This window comes from Rhinatrema bivittatum, unplaced genomic scaffold, assembly GCF_901001135.1.
Source record: "Rhinatrema bivittatum unplaced genomic scaffold, aRhiBiv1.1, whole genome shotgun sequence".
Classification (NCBI taxonomy): domain Eukaryota; kingdom Metazoa; phylum Chordata; class Amphibia; order Gymnophiona; family Rhinatrematidae; genus Rhinatrema; species Rhinatrema bivittatum.
Genome location: NW_021820945.1, coordinates 31,401 through 53,138, shown reverse-complemented (window position 1 = coordinate 53,138; position 21,738 = coordinate 31,401). Strand labels below are relative to the sequence as shown.

General features: G+C 53.8%; 1 protein-coding gene across 3 annotated transcripts; it reads left to right on the top strand.

Annotated features, from left to right (window-relative positions):
* Positions 1–526: 526 nt before the first annotated feature.
* Positions 527–19,917, top strand: LOC115082314 (volume-regulated anion channel subunit LRRC8E-like). 3 transcript variants are annotated; one of them, XM_029586547.1, is made up of 4 exons: positions 527–687; positions 2,347–2,490; positions 12,700–12,842; positions 16,091–19,917. In XM_029586547.1, exons 3-4 carry the CDS (start codon positions 12,705–12,707, stop codon positions 18,362–18,364), a joined length of 2,412 nt encoding a protein of 803 aa, XP_029442407.1. In that variant the 5' UTR covers positions 527–687; positions 2,347–2,490; positions 12,700–12,704; the 3' UTR covers positions 18,365–19,917. The 3 variants fall into 3 exon arrangements, with proteins under 3 accessions (XP_029442407.1, XP_029442408.1, XP_029442409.1); XM_029586548.1 differs by lacking the exon at positions 2,347–2,490; XM_029586549.1 differs by lacking the exons at positions 527–687; positions 2,347–2,490 and adding an exon at positions 6,749–7,211.
* Positions 19,918–21,738: the final 1,821 nt, after the last annotated feature.

Genomic DNA, 21,738 nt, shown 5'->3' with positions numbered 1-21,738 from the left:
TGCACCTTCCCTCTCCATTGCCTGGGCCCTCTGGGGACCAGCGCCTTCTTCCTTGTTCGCTGTAAGACGTATCTCATGTCATTTGTTTGATGGTTTAAATGTAAACCGAGGTGATTAGTAACTCTACCTGAACCTCGGTATAAAAAAGCTTTAAATAAATAAATAAGGTGAAATATAAAGAATAAAATGGAAGTAGGAACACAGCAGGGACAGCTGAAGAGGAGCTCGGGCCTCTCTCTCCCCCCAGGGCCCCCTCTCCCTCCCCCTGACACCCACCCCATGCCCTGGAAGCGCAGCAGATCCCTGCCGGCCTGGGACCATTAATCCCCCCTCTTCTCTCCCTGCTGATTTATTACCCTCTCTCTCTCTCTCTGCAGCTCTCTCCCTCTCTCCTCTGCACTCCCATTCCCCCTCCTGCCAAGTTGCTAATTGCCCGGGGACCTGAAAATACAGAGAGAGAGGGAGCGAGCGAGCAGTTTCTCTCTCTTTCTTTTCGGCTCCTGCCTGGAGTGGCCCCTCCCCTCCTCGAGCAGCCCCGTAACCTCCCTCTCCCTCTCTCCCAGTCCCTCCCAGCGCCGAGGAAGTGGTGGACCGGCGGGAGGCGAGGACCTCAGCTCCTCCAGTCCTCGGGGGGGATTAAGGATGCGCCCTGCCCGGAGCCCCTGGAAGGCTGAGCCCGCAGCCCCGGTGAGTTACTCCGCATTGGATGGGGGGGGGGGGGTTCACTTTAAAACGAATCGACTTCTTTTAAAAGGGAAACTTGGGAGGGCGGATTAAAGCACCTCGTGCGGGGGAGGGGGAGACCTGGATCCGGCTCCCAGGATCCCCCTCCCCTGAAGATGTGCGAGCGATTGAGCCTGATCCGGAGTGAGGCTGCCTCTGATCCGGAGTCTCGTCCCGGGTGGGGGGGTGGGTGTTTGTACAGCGCTGCGTAGGTCCTGGTAAGGAGTAGGTGCCCACCCTCTGCCAGGGGGGAGTTAGAGAGGGCTTTGCTCAAGCCGGGACGAGGCTCCCCTGCCTCTGCCAGCACAACCTGCTTAAGGTGGCTCAGGCTTCTTAAGGTGGAGCTGCTTTGTTTCTAAAACAAACTGGACAGAGAGTGACACCTCTTATATAATGTGTATAGGGGTTTTGTGTGGGCTCCTGTGCAGGGTTACATAGAAACCTGGCTCACTTCTCCCACCAGGGCACAGCCTCTCTGCTCACTCTTTTCCAAGCTGGTTCTCATCAGGGAGCCATTGTCCGCAGTCTGTCTGGGTCACTGCTTCCCATCCGGATCTCATCAGGGGTGTCACCGTGCATGGCCTCTCTCCTTCCCATCTGGCTCTCATCAGGGGGAGCCACTGTGCAGTTCCTTCCTCCTCCTCACCCCTTTTCATCCAGCTCTCATCAGGGAATCATTGTGCACAGCCTCTCTCTCTTCGCTGCTTGAAATTCAGCTCTCATCAGGGAGCCATCATGCCCTGCACCTCTGGGGGTCTCACAGCCTTCTCTGACCTCAAGCCTCTCTGTACTGGTTATTTGATGTTACGGGGGGGGGGCAAGGGATCAGTCAAACATGTCCTGGTTGCTCCACCAGCGTTGTGCCATGTCAGTGAGAGCTAGCTGCTGCACTCCTGCCATCCGGGCTTCCTCCCCCCACCCTTCTCATCACCCAAACCTGGCAGTGTGCTGGCTGCACCTGTCTTGGGGTGTCCGAGCATCAGGGGCTACGAGAGAGGCCCGGTCCTGCAGGCCGGAGCGATGGGGTTGGCCGGGTGGGGACCCCCAGGACAGAAGGGAAGCTATGGACTCAGCCCATGCCTGCCTCCTTGGTGACCCCACTCAGCTTTGCCAAGGGAAAGGGGGACCCCCCCTTCCCCTTATTGGAGCGGGGGTCTGGGCAATGGCTCTGCTTGCCCCCCCCCCCTTAAAACCAGCCCTCTGGTGGCGAAATGCACGTGCCAGGGGAGGGAGGAGGACACAGCCGCTGCTGACCCCACAGGCCGGGGTGCTGAGAGTGAGACACCCTCCGTTCTGGGGGGGGGGGGGCCAGTCCTGGCAGGGTTGCTCTGTGTCGCTTGGGCGTACCAACCGGGGTGGGGGATAAAATAATGGTCTGCTAGTGATCTAACGCAATCTCCCAAAAAAATTCAAGAGTTGTCCAATTCTGTCACAGATTTAAATAGTTTACTGAGGTCACAGAACCAACCAGAGACTCCGCACCCTCGCCCTGCCTGCTTCTGCCTCCGTTCTTGTCCCTGGGTCTTCTTTCTTTTTTTTTTTTTTTGTCCCAATGTTTATGCTTTAAAAATTAAAGGCAAGGCCCCTTTTATTATAGCTAAACACAAATCTTTCCCCCTCCAGATCTGCTCTTCAGCTGTCCGTGCTGTATTCATGCTTTACGCCCGATGTCTGCCTGGGGAGGTCCTGATGATGATCAGTGCAGCAGCAGCACCCCCCTCCTGATTTGTAATTATGGCCAGAACAGATAGGCAAGAATAGCTTTTGGTAAGTCCTGAAGTAATTTTATTTTCTCAGGCGTGAAATAATACCCAGCAGGTGTGCTGCTAATGCTTCTGTTTGCCGTATCTAACGACCGAGTCCTGGGAATGATTTTTTTTGGCCGTAACAGTAATGTTTTAACACAAAGCCTTGCCCCAGCTTAATTCCAGCCAGGGAGGAGAGTTCTGCAATCCTCCTGTGCATGAGTGCAGGGTGGATCCACCTCTCTGTTGTCACAGGAGAGAGGAGAAGGCGGATTGTTTTGGACAGGAGCCCGGAAGCTGATGCAAAGATGTATGAAATGTTCCAGGAAAGATTAAGCCAGCTTCCTCTCCCTGTCACTGGAAATAGAGCTTGCCAAGATGCCCCCGCTTACCTCACGTCATCTTCCTCTCATGTCTCCTGTACCTGTCTCGGGCACCTGGACTCTTGTCACCTGCTTGGTTGCTATCAGTTGGTGGGTTCCCATTTCCAGGGACCTCTTCCCTCCTGGAACTGGACGCCAGCGTGCGTGAGGACTGCGCTATCGGACCATGCACCCAGGAGATGGCTGCGTGCCACCTATCACGTTTGTAAACCCGCGTGAACCGGAGCCCTTTGGGTAGCACCCGGCTTCCCATTGCCCGAAGATGGATGCGAATTTTGAAAAGCAAAACTTTTATTTTGTGACCTCCTACCCTCGTGAGCACAAGGGCGGCGCAATTTTCAATGCGGCAGATGCCTAAATCAATGGCATCAATGTGGGAGGTGCGCCGAAATGCCACTGGCTGTTCAGGCTTTCCACGCCAGTCCTAGCCAGGAGGACTTGACGTCAAGCCTTTCAGGTAAAACAGTGAGCCCTGGTGCAGATTTTTCGGGGTATAACTCACGGAATCCATAGAAAATGTGTTGGGGTTTTTTTTTGGGTTTTTTTTACATTTTGTGCCATAGAAATGTTCTCCTATGATACCTCATTAAATCGTTGGAAAAACAGCCACTGCCTGTCTTCCAGCTCCTCCCATCTTCATCCTGCTCATCCCTGAAAACCTTACACAGAAACCTTTGGTGTCAAACATCGGTGTCCAGCTCTATTTCCATGCTCGGGGTGGGGGGTGCAACAGGGTTGGAAGGACGCGAATGCATTTCGTCTTAGCTGTGCTGCGCGATGGCTCGGTTGGCCAGTGTGAAGTAGAGTTAACTTTTAACGCGCTTCATTACTGCAGAGCGGATGAGGACCTGTATGTTCAGGCTTGGGTCCGTGCAGCGGACCCAGGGACAAAATGCACCGGTCCTTTGAGGACGACAGAGCTGGCAGGTCGGGGGGGAATGTTGGATGTGAACGGTCTGGACTCCAGTAAGACTGCTGACACTTCCACACTGGGGTGGGTGGAAAAAAAAAACGAAACGAAAAGGGGACTTGGAAAAAAAAATGAAACGAAAAGGGAAGGTGAAAACAAAATAACTGGAAGCACAGGCCAGGGACTGGTGCTTCAGTACAAAAGGGATGCAACACCCTGCAGCTGGGGTGCAAACATCCATGAGGCGCCGGAAACTGTTCGGACAGGAAAGAGAGACCCAGCAGTAATTATCTGCAGTACCTGAAGGTTGCGGGTCAGCGAAATAAAGCAAGGGGAAGCCTCACGGCAGGGAAAAGGAGGCAATATTGGCCCTGTATCGGTGGACCAGAGAGACCCTCACCTGCAGCCCATCCGGAGGAAGGAGGTGGTTCATGGAAGGGATAAAGAAGTGGCTCGCCTCCTACCCAGGGAGGCTTAAGGAAGTCGGATTGTACTTGTTAGAGGACAGAAAGCATGAAAGGAGAATGAGGGAAATATTCAAACGTCTAGTAGGTTTCAATAAAGTACATGACGGAGGCAATCTCCCCAGAAGCTTGGAGAAGAGACGGCTGAGGGGGGATATGACAGAGGTCTTTAAGATCATGAGAGGTCTAGAACGAGTAGATGTGACTCGGTTATTTACTCTTTCAGATAATAGAAGGACTAGGGGGCACTCCATGAAGTTAGCAAGTAGCACATTTAAGGCTAATCGGAGAAAGTTCTTTTTCACTCAATGCACAATAAAGCTCTGGAATTTGTTGCCAGAGGATGTGGTTAGTGCAGTTAGTGTAGCTGGGTTCAAAAAAGGTTTGGATAAGTTCTTGGAGGAGAAGTCCATTAACTGCTATTAATCAAGTTTACTTAGGGAATAGCCACTGCTATTAATTGCATCAGTAGCATGGGATCTTCATGGTGTTTGGGTACTTGCCAGGTTCTTGTGGCCTGGTTTGGCCACTGTTGGAAACAGGATGCTGGGCTTGATGGACCCTTGGTCTGACCCAGCATGGCATGTTCTTATGTTCTTATGAAGATCAAGAGGTGAAGGATATCAAGGGTCGTAATACGTTATGCAAAAAAAAAAAAGAAAAGTCATCGGCAAGCTTAGCAGTCGTGAGATGCAAGCCACCAAGTGGTTGCCCGGCTTGTTCGAGGCTAGCCGCCTGGGCGAGCGAAGAGATTTTGCAGCCAGGGTGCCTTTTTGATCGGCAGAGGGCCGCCTCCCTGGAACTGGAAGCTGTTTACTCTCCCGACCAGGTACCAGGTACAGGCTCTGGGCTGGCCCCGTTCCTCGCACCGTTCTGCAAACAGGCAGAGAGAAAGCATTCGGATAAAAGCTGCCTTTGTGTGTCCGGGGCCAGCGGTTTGCCAGATGTGACTCATGCAGTGCTGGGAGCGTGGGCCGGGAGCTGGAACCCCCGGGCCCTTGGGAGCAGAATCTGATCTCCCCTCGTCCGTAGCAGCCACATCTCCTCCAGGAGCCTGGATTTTATATTTTCCCTCCGTGGGTCAAAGTTTTCTGCCAAAGCAGTAGCCGTCTGAGCAAAAAAAAAAAAATAATAATAATTTTATTATGGATATTTAAGGGGCCAGGGACAAGCAATGAGACCCCCCTGAGATCCCACTATACAATTCTGACCTTTATTTCATGAACAGAGCAGACAAAGGTCCTAAACTTCCTGAAAGCTCCTCCTGCTTGACTATTCTCAGCATTATAAATGTAAGTAACTCAGGGAAGGGGTTGTTGTGCTAATCAGCACCAGAGGCCCCCTGTCCCCCCACAGAGCCATCATACACGTAAAGCATGAATACAGCACGGAGAGCTGAAGAGCAGATCCCCATCAGAGCCCCCATGCAGGCGACACACAGATACACGTAAAGCATGAACACAGCACGGACAGCTGAAGAGGCATCACACTGATACACGTAAAGCATGAATACAGCACAGACAGCTGAAGAGCAGATCTTCATCAGAGCCCCATGCAGGCGTCACACTGTTACACGTAAAGCATGAATACAGCACGGACGGCTGAAGAGCGGATCCTCATCAGAGCCCCATGCAGGCGCCACACTGATACACGTAAAGCATGAATACAGCACAGACAGCTGAAGAGCAGATCTTCATCAGAGCCCCATGCAGGCGTCACACTGATACACGTAAAGCATGAATACAGCACGGACAGCTGAAAAGCACTTTCAAAAGGAGCATTTTAAAAGATTTAGAAGCTTGAGCATGGGGGATGAACAAAAAAAAATACATTTTTTTATTCTGAAAAAAAAAATTGTAAAAACATGGCAATAGGAAGTAGATCTAGGAATAATAACAGAAGAGGGAAGGAAGCTGTTGTGTTGAGGAATCTGTTCTCAGTGAGCCTGTGAATCCACGGCCTGGGCTCTTTTGAAGTCTCTCTAATGTCCCTGAGGCAATTTTTCCAATGGGTTTTGTTTCCGGGGATGAATGCGTGTGCGGGGGGGGGGGGGGACTGGGCACCAAGAGACAGCAGAGGGTGGGGGCAGGGTGGGTGAGCCTAGACAGTGTCTGCCTGCAGGCAATCTCCCCCCCCCCCCCCCCCACTAGAGACCACATATCCTGCCCTGCAGAAGACAACACCAAGAGTTGCTCCTGCTGCCCGGAGCAGCTGATGCAGTGTCCTGAGTGTGCAGGCTGCCCAGATTGCCCCCGATCCGTGGGGGTGGGCTTAGCCAGTCACGGCTTGACACCCCCCCCCCCTGTATTATCTCTGAAATCGTGATTTCTGCTCCATATTTGTAGAAAGTGGAAGCTTGGGATACAAGGGGTGACGACGGGTGGGGGAATCCAGGCCTGGCTCAGCCTCTCCCTGATGGCGGGAAGCCAGCAGTAATTTCTGGGTGTGACCAATTTAGTGCAGCCATGCTGGAGAGGTTAAACCAGCTCGGCGGGTCATTGGCTAGGTGGAAAACTTCTCACTCTCCTCCCCCCACCACCCCTGGGATTAGAAATGCTGAAGTATAAATACTATGCCAGGTTTGTTACTGGCAGTAAGAATTATTACGGAGTATCCTCTGGGCACCCTTGCTGGGCATAGAGCTGGGCGCGAGGCATGGATGCAAGGACCCTGCTCGGAAGAGTTCCCGCTCTGAACCGGAGCACAGGAAGGTCGAGCGGCCCGCTGAAGGGTCACGCAGAGAGAGAGTTGGTGGCAGCAGTGGGATTGGAAGCTGCATCACCTTCTAAAACCCGGATTCTGTGGCCAGGATTTGAGCTGGGTTTGCTGGGTCCCTCCCCCTCGGGATGTGGCGTAGCCCGGGGAGGCTGGCAGCACGACCTGACCCGGGAATGAGTTTGAGTTTGGTTCTCATCATTCACAGCCCCTCCGACTACAAACCCAATAACCCTGGGAGCTTGAAGGAGAATCCCCGATTTTTGTTAAGGTGACGGCAGTAGTGTTATATGACTGTGTTTTGATTTTTTTTTTTTTTAAGGGGAGGGGGGGGGGCCATGGATGTCATCCTGCGAGGGTGTAGGATCCCAGGGATAAGTTGCGAGCTGCGTGGCGTTTGACTTAATCCTGCCTGGCTCGCTTGCGCTGCTTCCTGGCACGCGGCTCGGACCGCTCCCATCTTCGGACGGGAGGCGGAGGGGGCTGGCAGCAGGGTCGGATGTCCTGTTGTAATATATCGATTGCTTATTTTTAGATGCTGCTGCTGCTGCTGCTGGGCCTCTGCAGACAGGGGGCTGGCTCTGGGCACCGGCTGCTGACTGCTGCCCCTGGCTCGCTGGGCCACCGCTCCTGGCTGCCAGGGGCTGAGTCTTGGGGGGGGGGGGGGGGGGGGGGGGGGGCAGGAGAGCAAGGAGAGGCCGGCAGGGGACTTGAGAAGTACGTTGGGTGGCCCAGGGCTGGGTTCTGAGGTGATGGACAAGGTCAGAAACCCACGGGGAGGTCAAAGCGAGGAGAGAGAGTTATCCATGGGGCAAATCCGGGATCAGCCCTGGCCGGGGCTGCTTCTTTTGAGTTTGTCCCTTTTGCAGACGATGCTAAGATCTGCAGAGCGGGACACCCCCCCTGAGAAGGGAGGAGATGCAACGAGACAGCGATCCAAAAAAAAAAGAAAAGAGACTCGAGACGTGGTTGAATGCGTAAGATGGGAAGACGAAACGGCAGAGTCGAGCCATTTGGGGGGGGGGGGGGGGGTGCAGTAATCTGAGGGAGCAGTGGACGATGTGGGAGAAGGGGGGGGGGGTGGGGGCGAGAAACAAGCGTCGACCCCCCGAGCAGGAGAGCAACCTGGGGGTGACGGCGCCCGACGATCCCAAGGTAGCGAAACAGCGTGACCGGGCAGCGGCCGGAGACGGAGGGGGGGAGGCAGCCAATGCCCCTGCGCGTTCTGCGCTCGGATGATGCGCTCTCGCCTTTCCAAACCTGGGCCTCAGGCAAGTTACAGCGGGTATTTCCCTTCCCCGGAGAGCTTACCATCTAACGGGGCCGATACATGAAAAAAAAAAAAAACCCGCGGGAGAGCCGGCGAGCGCCCTGCTGTCCCGGGCGCGCGATTCAGTATCTGCCCGTATGCAAATGAGGGCCGGCGGTAAAAGGAGGCGCTAGGAATGACTAATAGGGGCCATCAACATGCATTTGCTATTAGTTTCGATGGGGGGGGGGGGGGGGGGGGGGGGTGTCGGCCGCACATTTCCCACGCGCTATTACCCCTTACCGATTAAGGGGTAAAAATAGCGCGTCGAAAACGCGCGTCCAAACGGGGAGCTGACGGTGCACGCTCGGCCTGAGCGCACTTTACTGCATCGGCCCCTACGTTTGCAGCTGACGTGACACGGGGCGAGGTGATCTGTCCAAGGTCACGAGGGACCTCGGTGGGAGAAGCAGGATTTCAGACCCCGAGCTTCCCTGGTTCCCTCTGCTGCTCTAACCAATCCCCTGCTCTTCACCCGGAGTACTGAGTCCAGTTCTGAAGGCTGCAGCCCGTAAAAGGCTATGGACGGGCTGGAGGTGGTTCACGGAGAGGCACCGGGAGTGCTGGGAGTGAGGGGTAAAGCCTGGGATAAGCACAGTTGGGGGGGGGGGGAGGTGGAGCAGGGTCAGTGCCACTGCAGCAGTGATGGAGTAAGGGCAGAGGCTGGATGTGTTTATCGTGAGTGGCACAGGGGGGTTTTCTGCACGCCTGTTGCCTGTTTCTAGGAAAGGGAGAGAGAGCTGGGGGCTGCATTAGTGGTGCACATTATTCATGGTGCTATGGTAATTTAGTTCCTGGCATGACCAGCTCTGCTCTGAGTTGGGTTTAGCTGAAAGCTACCACTCTGAATCCATTACTGGCCTGCACGTGAAGTCACGTGTACTTGGAATGTCCAGCAGATTAATTCCTGAAACAAAATCCAGCTCCTCTTCAGCACAAGTGGGTCACCCTTCCTGATGTCAAGAACTGAGTCAGTGGTGGAAGCTACTGAGCCCTCCAGTCCTAGAGGTGACAGGCTCTGTATCCCTGCTCCCGTCCCCTGATCCCTCCAGTCCTAGAGGTGAGAGGCTCTGTATCCCTGCTCCCATCCCCTGCTCCCTCCAGTCCTAGAGGTGCCAGGCTCTGTATCCCTGCTCCCATCCCCTGATCCCTCCAGTCCTAGAGGTGACAAGCTCTGTATCCCTGCTCCCGTCCCCTGATCCCTCCAGTCCTAGAGGTGACGGGCTCTTTATCCCTGCTCCCATCCCCTGCTCCCTCCAGTCCTAGAGGTGACGGGCTCTGTATCCCTGCTCCCATCCCCTGATCCCTCCAGTCCTAGAGGTGACAGGCTCTGTATCACTGCTCCCGTCCCTGATCCCTCCAGTCCTAGAGGTGACAGGCTCTGTATCCCTGCTCACATCCCCTGATCCCTCCAGTCCTAGAGGTGACGGGCTCTGTATCCCTGCTCCCATCCCCTGATCCCTCCAGTCCTAGAGGTGACAGGCTCTGTATCACTGCTCCCGTCCCCTGATCCCTCCAGTCCTAGAGGTGACAGGCTCTGTATCCCTGCTCCCATCCCCTGATCCCTCCAGTCCTAGAGGTGCCAGGCTCTGTATCCCTGCTCCCGTCCCCTGATCCCTCCAGTCCTAGAGGTGACAAGCTCTGTATCCCTGCTCCCGTCCCCTGATCCCTCCAGTCCTAGAGGTGACAGGCTCTGTATCCCTGCTCCCATCCCCTGCTCCCTCCAGTCCTAGAGGTGACGGGCTCTGTATCCCTGCTCCCATCCCCTGATCCCTCCAGTCCTAGAGGTGACGGGCTCTGTATCCCTGCTCCCATCCCCTGATCCCTCCAGTCCTAGAGGGGACAGGCTCTGTATCCCTGCTCCCGTCCCCTGATCCCTCCAGTCCTAGAGGTGACAGGCTCTGTATCACTGCTCCCGTCCCCTGATCCCTCCAGTCCTAGAGGTGACAGGCTCTGTATCCCTGCTCCCATCCCCTGATCCCTCCAGTCCTAGAGGTGACAGGCTCTGTATCCCTGCTCCCATCCCCTGATCCCTCCAGTCCTAGAGGTGACAGGCTCTGTATCCCTGCTCCCATCCCCTGATCCCTCCAGTCCTAGAGGTGCCAGGCTCTGTATCCCTGCTCCCATCCCCTGATCCCTCCAGTCCTAGAGGTGACAGGCTCTGTATCCCTGCTCCCATCCCCTGCTCCCTCCAGTCCTAGAGGTGCCGGGCTCTGTATCCCCGCTCCCATTCCCTGATCCCTCCAGTCCTAGAGGTGATGGGCTCTGTATCCCTGCTCCCATCCTCTGATCCCTCCAGTCCTAGAGGTGACGGGCTCTGTATCCCTGCTCCCATCCCCTGATCCCTCCAGTCCTAGAGGTGACGGGCTCTGTATCCCTGCTCCCATCCCCTGATCCCTCCAGTCCTAGAGGTGACGGGCTCTGTATCCCCTGCTCCCATCCCCTGATCCCTCCAGTCCTAGAGGTGACAGGCTCTGTATCCCTGCACCCATCCTCTGAGCCCTCCAGTCCTAGAGGTGACAGGCTCTGTATCCCTGCTCGCATCCCCTGAGCCCTCCAGTCCTAGAGGTGACAGGCTCTGTATCCCTGCTCCCATCCCCTGATCCCTCCAGTCCTAGAGGTGACAGGCTCTGTATCCCTGTTCCCATCCCCTGATCCCTCCTGTCCTAGAGGTGACAGGCTCTGTATCCCTGCTTCCATCCCCTGATCCCTCCAGTCCTAGAGGTGACAGGCTCTGCATCCCTGCTCCCATCCCCTGATCCCTCCAGTCCTAGAGGTGACGGGCTCTGCATCCCTGCTCCCATCCCCTGATCCCTCCAGTCCTAGAGGTGACGGGCTCTGTATCCCTGCTCCCATCCCCTGATCCCTCCAGTCCTAGAGGTGACGGGCTCCGTATCCCTGCTCCCATCCCCTGATCCCTCCAGTCCTAGAGGTGACGGGCTCTGTATCCCTGCTCCCATCCCCTGATCCCTCCAGTCCTAGAGGTGACAGGCTCTGTATCCCATCCCCTGATCCCTCCAGTCCTAGAGATGACAGGCTCTGTATCCCTGCTCCCATCCCCTGATCCCTCCAGTCCTAGAGGTGACGGGCTCTTTATCCCTGCTCCCATCCCCTGATCCCTCCAGTCCTAGAGGTGACAGGCTCCGTATCCCTGCTCCCATCCCCTGATCCCTCCAGTCCTAGAGGTGACGGGCTCCGTATCCCTGCTCCCATCCCCTGATCCCTCCAGTCCTAGAGGTGACAGGCTCTGTATCCCTGCTCCCGTCCCCTGATCCCTCCAGTCCTAGAGGTGACAGGCTCTGTATCCCTGCCCCCATCCCCTGAGCCCTCCAGTCCTAGAGGTGACAGGCTCTGTATCCCTGCTCCCATCCCCTGATCCCTCCAGTCCTAGAGGTGACGGGCTCTGTATCCCTGCTCCCATCCCCTGATCCCTCCAGTCCTAGAGGTGACAGGCTCTGTATCCCATCCCCTGATCCCTCCAGTCCTAGAGATGACGGGCTCTGTATCCCTGCTCCCGTCCCCTGATCCTCTAGTCCTAGAGGTGCATATTCCAGCTTTTCTGACTGATCAGGCACCTGCAAGTGAATTTCATTCTTTGCCATTGTATCTGCTCTCCTTCCCTGTGTGACACTATTTAATGCTTTGTACGTCCCAGGCACGCAGGGGACGTACAGCGTGGCTGATGTACAGAAGCTGACACTGCCGGGGCTTGTGCGGTCCCTGCCAAATTTGTGGCCTGTTTGGTTTTTTGCTGTCTGCGCACGGCGCAGTGGGGACACAGCGCCCGGCCCTGCCCTGACACTCTGGGAGCGTCTCTTCCTCCAGATAAGAGGCAGGGGTGGGGCCCGTCCTTCCCCTCTCCCTCTCTGCTGTGGGACGGGGTAGGGGGTGTCCCAGCCACTGCAGCTCCCTGATAAGATTCGGGCCGCCCCGAGAGCGTGACATGAGTGGCAGAAACTGGAGGAAGGAGGGTTTGTAGGTTGCGAGGGGTGGAGGAGGGAGGTGAACGGATAGAATAGAATAGGAAGACATCCAGGTCCTGCCCCCCCCCCCCCACCACCACCACGTTATGCCCCCTCCCTCCCCGACTCTGCGCACCTCTCGCACCCGCTCCGCAGGCAGCGCCCGCCTGCGATGAGAGGGACGGGAGGGGCCTGAATCCAACGTTTCGCGAATAAATTCGTGCCTCTCCCCGCACCTTGCTGCCCCCTCATTGGGGGGGCGGTCGCTCCTCACCTACTGAGGCTGTAGCCGCCCCTCCACCCCTCTCCTGGAAAAACCTTGCCAGCTCTCCTGCTCCTCCTCTACTTGCACCTGGACCGGCTGCGGTTTTCCTCGCTTTGCCCCCACGCGAGTTGGGGGTGTCCTGCTCCTCTCAGTCAGCTCTCCTCCTCCTGACCTCTCTCCTCTCTCTCTCTCTCTCTCTCTCTCTCCCTCCCCCCCTCTGCAGGCAAGATGATACCCGTGGCGGAGTTCAAGCAGTTCACGGAGCAGCAGCCGGCCTTCAGGGTCCTGAAGCCCTGGTGGGATGTCCTGGCGGAGTACATCACCCTCGCCATGCTCATGATAGGCGTCTTCGGCTGTACCCTTCAGGTGGGCGTGACGGAGGGAGGTGCGGGGCGTGCTCCTCTCCGGGTGTGCGCCGTGAGTGCGTCGCGCGGGGGGTGGGGGATGAAAAAGCCGGCTCAGTCCTGTCATCGCCCTGGACGCCTCGGCTAGGCCTCGCCTCCAGGGGGGGGGGTCACCCTCTTAAAATATCTCTTCCCTTCGTCTTTCACCCCCCCCCCCCCCAAAAAAAAACCTCAGCGGCGTCGCCCTCTCAAGTGGTCGTGAAAATGGGCCTTGCTGGCCGGGTTTGGTTTGGGGGGAGGCAATGTGGCTCTCAGAATGACGTCAGGATCGAACATTAACTCGCTTCGCTTATTCCCAGACAGAGAGGAGCCCCTCAAACCAAAAATAAGTTACGAAACAGACACATTTTAATTAAAATAAACCGGGGGGTGGGGGGGAAATACGGAAATCGTGGTGATTTTCATTCTAAACACGTTCGGGGGGACGCTTGGCTGGGATTCAAGATGGCCGCCCTGCCCAGCTGTGCAGTTGCCTCAACCCCAGCCCTGTCGCAGGCGACCTGGAGACAAACCCCAGCCAGTGGGATTAGTGACTTGGAAAGGGAAACAGGCGGGCAGGATGTCTGCGCTGCCGGAGGGCCCTGCAGCTCCAGCGTGGCATTTCCTGCTCGCTCTCAGTAATGAACCAGCGGGCAGGCCTTGCTCACTGAGACTCCTCTCTCTCTCTCTCTCTCTTTCTCTCTCACACTCTCTCTCTCTCACACACTCTCTCTCTCTCTCACACTCTCTTTCTCTCTCACACTCTCTTTCTCTCTCTCTCACACTCTCTTTCTCTCTCACACTCTCTTTCTCTCTCACACACTCTTTCTCTCTCTCTCACACTCTCTTTCTCTCTCACATTCTCTTTCTCTCTCACACACTCTCTCTCTCTCTCTCTCTCACACTCTCTCTCTCTCTCACACTCTCACTCACACACTCTCTTTCTCTCTCACACACTCTTTCTCTCTCTTTCCACATTCTGTTCACTTTTAACTTCTGGGAAAGGTTTCTGTCAGAGAGAGAGGATCCAGTGCCCCCCCCCCCCTCCTCTGCCACGTTGCTCCCTTGTTGGGGGGGGGGTTTCAGGGAACCTGGCGGGTGAGCTCCGGTCCCGAGTGCCAGGTGTGAGGCCCCTGTGCCGGCTCCCTCTCTTTCCGTCACATGGCAGGGGGGAGGGGGGGATATGGGCTCTGTGCCCGACGTGCACCATGGGAAAACCCCTCCGGCGAGCCCGGTAATCGTCAGCCGCCCCCCCCCCCCCCGGTCCAGAAATGCAGGCGTGCGCTGCGCACACTTTTACGTGTGTGTGTGGGCCACGTGCATTCCGGGAGCGTGCGAGTGCGGGCCTGCTCTGCAGGTTTCCCCTGCGGGAGGGAGGCTGCTGGGTGCATGCAGCCTCCCCCCCCCCCCCCCCAACCTGCTGGCCCCCAGGCCCTCTGCTCTGGGCACACCCAAGATTTCTAAAGTCAGATCTTGTGTGTAGGCAGCGAGCAGTCATCCCTCCCATTCCTTTTGATCTTTTAATGGCCTCCCTCTTCCCCTCTGCAGGGAATAATTAAAATTGTTTTCGCATACAGACAGGAGCTGCCTATCCAGGCTGGGCCTTTCTCTGTTTGCGTGCGGAGTAATAATAATAATCCCTTTTTTGGCGGGGGTTCTCTCACGTGGTTTGCTTTCCTCGCCTCGGCACAGGCCCAGCATTGCTTTTATTTGGGTTAAGGAGGGTGGTGGTGGGGAGGAGGAAGAGGCCGTCTTGGGTCTTTTTTTTTTTTTTTTATCCTGACAGCTGGATCCACTCCCCCTACCCGCAACAAAAGCTTAACCCCCCCCCCTCCCCCACCCACCCACTGTCCAACCACACAGACCCCGGCTCCCTCCCGAACCCGGCGTGAGGGGCTGCCAGGTCCCCTCCTTGTCCAGGGCTGGGAGTCGCCACCACTGCCATCTTGTTTTCTGAACATTGCGGATGAAACGCTGGCTCTGCCCGTGGACTTTGCTGAGCAGTGTACACATGCAGTGTGGGATAGCGGGAACCTCTTCGGTTCATGCATTGTTCAGTCCATGGCTGGGTTGCGTTGACCCAGTGAAAACGTTGCTCCAACAACACAAGAGTGGTTCGGGGGGGCATGCACTGGGGTCTGCAGGTCTCGGCCGAGGACTGACGTTACAATGGTTGGACTACATGCGGGGATGGGAAGCCAGTTGGAAACATAACATAGAAATCAGTGCAAAACTCATCTGGACTTCCTTCCACTTGCCTTTACCTTATCTTATAACTGTGGATCCTCTGGCCTTATCCCGGGTTCTCTTGTGAATTGTATATTTCTGTTCGCCTCCCCTGATAACGCCGTTCCGTACATGCGCAGCCCTCTCTACGAAGAAACATTTCCGTACGTTAATTAAACCTGCTCAGGCTCAGAAGTAAAAAATATTCTCTCAAATCAAAAAAAAAAGGTGGAACGGGGGCCATCCTGCATTGTCCCCCCCTTGGATTTCTGCAGCCTAAAATCACGACTCTGCATTTCTTTGTATTGAATCTCAGCCGCCAGGCACTTGACGGTCTTTTTAAATCTTTCCTTCATCGTTAAAATATTTATATCCCGCGCCGTCCATCGTTCGGTGCGGGTTACAACGTAACACACACGTCTCAAACTTTCGCGGGCCGCTCCTCATTCTGTCTGCTCCAGCAGGAGCATCCACCCTGTTGCAGATCTTAGTATCATCTGCGAAAAACCCCCCCCAAAAAACAGACAAACCTTTCCAGCTTAACCCTTCTGCGATATCGCTCGCAAAGATATCGAACAGAACCTGGCCCCAGTACAATTCCTTGAGGCTCGCCACCGATAACTCCTCATGTCTTAGAACAAACTCTACCACCATCCTCTTGTTGTCCATCACTAATCCGGTTTCTAATCCAATCCACCACCTTGGGACCCACAACAGTTTATTGAAGAGTCTCCTGTGTGGGGCAGTATCAAACTTTTTTTTTACTGACATCCAAGTGCACCACATCCGACGCTCGCCCTGAGCTAATTATGTTATGAATGAAGAATCAGGCCCCCCAGTAGAGGTCAATCCCGATTTGCATTGAAAAGCCAAAGAACAGAAGAAAGCATCTTTCCATCACCCGTAGATATGCAGCAGACACAGGACAGATCTGAATAATGATGAGGGTTTAACTCCCAGCTCTATATATTCATGCCGCCCCCTTCTTTCTCTGTGTCTTTCCAGGTGATGCAAGACAAAATTATCTGCCTCCCCAACCACATCTCTGCCAGTGGCGTCTCGGACATCACCTGTGAGGAGTTCACCAAGAGGGCATTCAATGCTTCCACGGAGACGTCCTCCGAGGTCTCGCCAAAGGCGGAAGCGCGGGAGATGAACGGTCTGAAGAACAACCTGGACATCCAGCAGTACAACTTCATCAACCAGATGTGCTACGAGACGGCCCTGCACTGGTACGCCAAATACTTCCCGTACTTGGTGGTCATCCACACCCTTATCTTCATCATCTGCGGGAACTTCTGGTTTAAGTTCCCCGGGACCAGCTCTAAAATAGAGCACTTCATCTCTATCCTGGGCAAGTGTTTTGACTCACCGTGGACCACCCGGGCCCTCTCTGAGGTGTCTGGGGAGAACCAGGAGAAAGTGAACCAAGACTTAGAAAAGGAATTCAAGCCGAGCAACCTGGAGGAGAGTGCAGAAGTCAGCCCCAGCAAAGATCCATCCATTGTGCCCATTCCTGACAAAATTGTAGCAGAGTCCTCTACGGCAAGTCTGCTGGACAAAAAAGAAGGTGAGCAGGCAAAAGCCTTATTTGAGAAGGTGAAGAAGTTCCGCTTGCACGTGGAAGAGGGTGACATCCTCTACTCCATGTACATGAGACAAACCATCCTCAAGGTCTTCAAATTTGTCTTGATAACAATTTATAATGCTGTTTTGGTCAGGAACATTCACTTCATAGTTCCTTGCAGTGTGAAGATGGAAGACATGACCGGCTATGACAACTTCTGCTGCAATCACACCAAAGCCCACCTCTTCTCCAAGTTGGCCATCAGCTACATCTGCTTCTTGGGGGTCTATGGTCTCACTTGCTTCTACACGCTCTATTGGCTTTTCCATCGGCCCCTGAAAGAATACTCCTTTAAAATCGTGAGAGAGGAAACTGGCATCAGCGACATTCCTGACGTGAAGAACGACTTTGCTTTCATGCTCTATCTAATTGACCAGTATGACTCCCTGTATTCCAAGCGCTTTGCTGTTTTCCTTTCTGAGGTTAGTGAGAACAAGCTGATGCAGCTGAACCTAAACCATGAATGGACAGTGGATAAGCTCAGGCAGAAGCTCCAGAAGAACTCACAGAATCGTTTGGAGCTTCACCTATTTAAGCTCTCTGGTCTCCCAGACACCATCTTTGAAGTGACAGAAATAGAGGCCCTCAAACTTGAATTGATCACTGACATTACGATCCCACCTTTGATCTCCAAATTGGTCCATCTAGAAGAGTTGTCCCTGTATAACTGCCCTGTGAAGCTCCCATATGCATCTTTGTCCTATCTCAGGGACCATCTCAAAGTAGCTAGAATAAAATTTGAAGATATCAAGGAGATCCCACTGTGGATTTATAACCTTCGGAGCCTGGAAGAGCTCCATCTCTTTGGATTTTTATCTCAAGATCTCTCCAAAACAATCTCTCTTGAAAGTCTCCGTGATCTGAAAAACCTCAAGGTCCTTAACCTCAAAAGCAACCTGTCAAAAGTGCCTCCCACCATCACGGACGTGGCCACCCACCTTCAGAAACTCTGCATTCACAATGATGGCACCAAGTTGGTGACACTGAACAACTTGAAGAAGCTTGTCTATCTCCGGCAGTTGGAACTGATCCACTGCGACTTGGAGAGGATCCCCCATGCCATCTTCAGTTTGACCAACCTACAGGAGCTAGACCTCAAGGAAAATTGTCTCCATACTATTGAAGAGATTCTTAGCTTCCAGCATTGCCGGAAGTTGACCAGCTTGAAGCTTTGGTGCAACCACATTGCCTACATCCCTGACCATATCCGGAAGCTCAGAAGCTTGGAAGAACTCTATCTCAACCGTAATAAGATCTTAATTCTGCCTACACAGCTTTTCCTTTGTAACAAGCTAAGACATTTGGACTTGTCCAACAATGAAATCCGGGAGATTCCGCCAGAGGTTGGAATTCTCCAGTGCCTCCAATATTTCTCCATTAGCTCCAACTGCATTGAGGTGTTGCCCAATGAGCTTTTCTTCTGCAGGAAGCTCAAAACTTTAAAGGTTGGAAACAACAGAGTTAGTGTCCTGTCTCCTCGTGTGGCCAACTTGACATTGCTAACCAAGCTGGAGCTGAAAGGAAACCGACTGGAGGTCCTGCCCTTGGAGATTGGCGAATGCACTTCCCTCAGGCGCGGTGGTCTCATTGTTGAGAACACCCTTTTCGACCTGTTGCCTTCTGAGATTCGTCAGCGCATGAGTGAGGAATAATGGAGGGGGCATCGATTGTCCTGCAAAACCAAAATGTAAACCAAATGGCCAAAGAGGAAAAAAAAGCAAACAAGCCCAAATCCAGCCTTCCTGTGAGCAAGGACTTCAGTATTATGGGCATTTTTTTTAAAAATCGTATTTATTGATGATGGCGATACCATGTTTTATACAAGTTTCACTGGAACTGATTATTGTACCAAAACGTGCACCTTATTTAAGATGAGATCTACATATTTTTATGAATTTGAGAAAATTTGACTCGTTTGTTGCTACCCTTCTGTACAGTTTTTTGCTTTGATGCCTCTCTCTGAATGGCGCTGTTCTCCTAGGAGCATGTCAAGCAGAAACTTAACGTTTGTGTTTTTAGAGTGCCTTCATCTCCTTGCCTGGCCCAGAGCCTTTAGTCTTTAGAGCATGCCTTTCTAGTCCTACTGAAGTTATTTCCTGCGGGGAACCTGTGATATGCCCCCTACCCACCCCACACTCACACACACACTTCTTCTGAAAGCCTGTTGTAGTGTATCCTTACGCTGCCTTCATCAAATAGTGCCTCTTGTCATTGATCTCAGTGATGCAGCTAGAGGGGCCTTGAGCCTCACTTAGGGGTGACTGGGGGTGTGTGTATTCCTTCAGCAGCTATTAAGGGGGGGGAGGGTATTTGTGTAAATCACGTCTGAGGTGGGAGGGAGGGAGGAGGTCTCTGAGACAAAGCTAGCAAGGCAGGAAAGCAAAGAGCCCTGGCCATCCAGTGCAGTCTAACAAACAGCTGAAGTCTCGGTACAATGACATTTGATAAACTATGACTGTAGGCCCTTCTCGCACCAAACATGATATCTTTTGACTTTTGGCCAATAGAAGGTTCAGTCCTAGTCTGCGCAAAGACTGGACAGTGCTAGGCCTCTCGACTTGACCACGTTCTGCTCTGGTTGCTGTTTTGGGAGACCTGCCGACCCTAGGATGCATCTCAGCAGGCCCAGAGAATGACTTTTAAGGTCAGTAAAGTGATTCTGTAGGTGCCACCCCCAACCTTGATGATATGGTTATCATATGGGAAGGGCCAAGCACAGAATCAGAGAGGCAAAACTTTCAACTTAATGATGCATGATGTCCAGGAAATCAACCTGGGCTGTTGTAGGCAAACCTTGGACTTGCATGGATGCACGAATCTGCCGCCTCCTAGCCCACGCCTGCTTCAGGCCGGTTCCTGCGAGAGTTAAGCAGAATAGATTGTGCCTCCCGGCCCTCGCTGCTGGGAACTATCCCACGATGGGTCAGGTGGCCAAACGAGGCTCCCCTGGCGGGTGGGAATAGGCTTTGTACATCTGGGCTTCCCACCCTCAGTTTTAATCAGCCGGGTCCACATGGCGGACTTTTGTCTGCTGGATGGGACAAGGTGCGGTCTGGAAGCTTCCCTCTCCCTTCCAATGACTAGATAGTAATTCAAATTCAGGGTTGCCTGCATGTCTCTGCTCTAAGACTTTCCAGCAACGTGTGCTTGGTTTTTTTCTGGTCAGAATCCTTTGTTCTCGTGCCCGGGTACTGCAGAGTGAGAACAGAATGCAAAGCACAGGCTGCGTTGTGTGGGGGTTTTTTTGTATTTTGTTTTTTTAATTCTTTTGTGAATTTGTGTCATCCGACTTTTTAAGCTATAACGAGCGAGCAATAGGCTAAGCAGTCAAAACGTTTCTATGTAAATAACTGAAATATTTGCTGATGCAACTCAACCGAGGAAAAAGCCTGACGTGTCGGCGTAAAAGCTGGCTTTTCCCTCAGATCGCTAGCTCGGTGTCCCAGGGCACAGCTGCTATCCTGCAGGCTAGGGGGGAAAGTGCAAACGTTTGCCCTGGTGAGAGAAATATTAAAAAAAAAAAATTCAACTTTTTTTAGGCCATCATCACTGTGGTGCCTTAACTTTAAAACAGGCCAACGGGACAGATCAAACCTTTATCCAGCAGGCAAGAGGGTTTCTATTATTTTAAAGTTCCCCGCAGCGAGAAACCTGCCTCTCTCTCTCTCTCTCTCTCCCCCAGCAGACAGGCGCCAGCCACACAGAAGCTTGTGTAAGCCTTTGTTGGCAGGTGGGTTCTAATCCCTGCCTGGGTTCATTAGTAGTCTCACTTGAAGAGATGGTGTCGTGGACCAGCCCCAGGTGGCGAATCGACAGCTGACGAGGGTTAATGAGACCCCCTTCACAGTAGGGCATAGGCGAGTGGGGGGGGGGGGGGGGCCACCAAGTGGATGACTATGAGCCCTATCTCAATTTGGAAGGGGCCAGGCTGCAGCTTAAGCGGTGGTTCCACAAGGTCTGTTCATTTTTTTTTTTTTTTTTCCCCCACAGGAGCAAAGATAATGACAGAGTCCGGTGCACGGTCATCGAATACCACATCCTTCCTCTGAGGTAACAGCATTTATTCCGGCTGACTCAGAGCTCCGGAGGGCAGGAGTAACCACCGTGGGGGGTGCGGGTCTCTGCCGCCATGAACCGACATAAGGTCAGAACTCCTGAGCTCTTCCAGCCGGGAGCTGTTCCCAGGCATAGGATCACCTCTTGGGATGCGCGCTGTGTGTGGTCCTCGGGGGTGGGGGGAGGGCTTAGCGGGAGTAAGGGTGGAAAGCTGTTCCTCCTTTTGGGCTGTGACTCTCTACCCCTCGTCGATCTTCAGAGCCGCTCGGTGTGCCCTGGGTGCGATGAATTCCCACGGGACGGCCTCGCCAACCGAGTGGATCGAGTTGGGGGGATTCGCGCGGCAGCCAGGCGACATCTGGGGGCTCCGAATTCAGGAAGGGGAGCAAGAATTTTCCTATCGATTTTTGATATTAATAAGAGTTAAGGCCGAAGAATTAAGCCGCGAGCCAAAGATAATCCCGGTCTGTGTGTTGCAACTTTTCTGCTGTTAAGCTGAGCTGGAGGAAATGGGAGATAGGGGGACAGGCGGACACATCCCCATACGTCAAGGAGCTTTGTGAGGACCGACATGACCATTCTGAGGGCAGGATCATCTCAGAGAAGGGACCAGAGCAGGGCCATGCATGAGGGTGTAGAAGGGCTGGTTTTCCTAATTCTTTCTCTAAAATAAAAAAATAAAAATTCTAAAGTACACCCCTAGCTGGTGCTGGAGCTGTCTCTCTTTTTAGTATAAGATGTCCTCTCTTTAATTGCTTTTTCCTGCTGAGAGCTGGGACTAAAACGCCAGTGCTTCCATGGCTGTCCAACGACCTTTTAACCTGTGCGGACTTCACGGCTTGAAGCGGGAGAGAGATTTCTGGCCCCTTCCCCTCCCCCCTTTGCTCTATACTGACCTCCCGCTGTCTTCCTCGAGCCAGATTGAGTCGCCTGCTCTGTTGGGGCTGCCCATGGTCCAGCTGTGACCTCT

Coding starts and splice junctions, on each gene's coding strand:
- LOC115082314 (XM_029586548.1), top strand. CDS start 12,705: ATGATACCCGTGGCGGAGTTCAAGCAGTTCACGGAGCAGCAGCCGGCC. Junction 12,843..16,090: donor TCTTCGGCTGTACCCTTCAG/GTGGGCGTGACG, acceptor GTGTCTTTCCAG/GTGATGCAAGACAAAATTAT.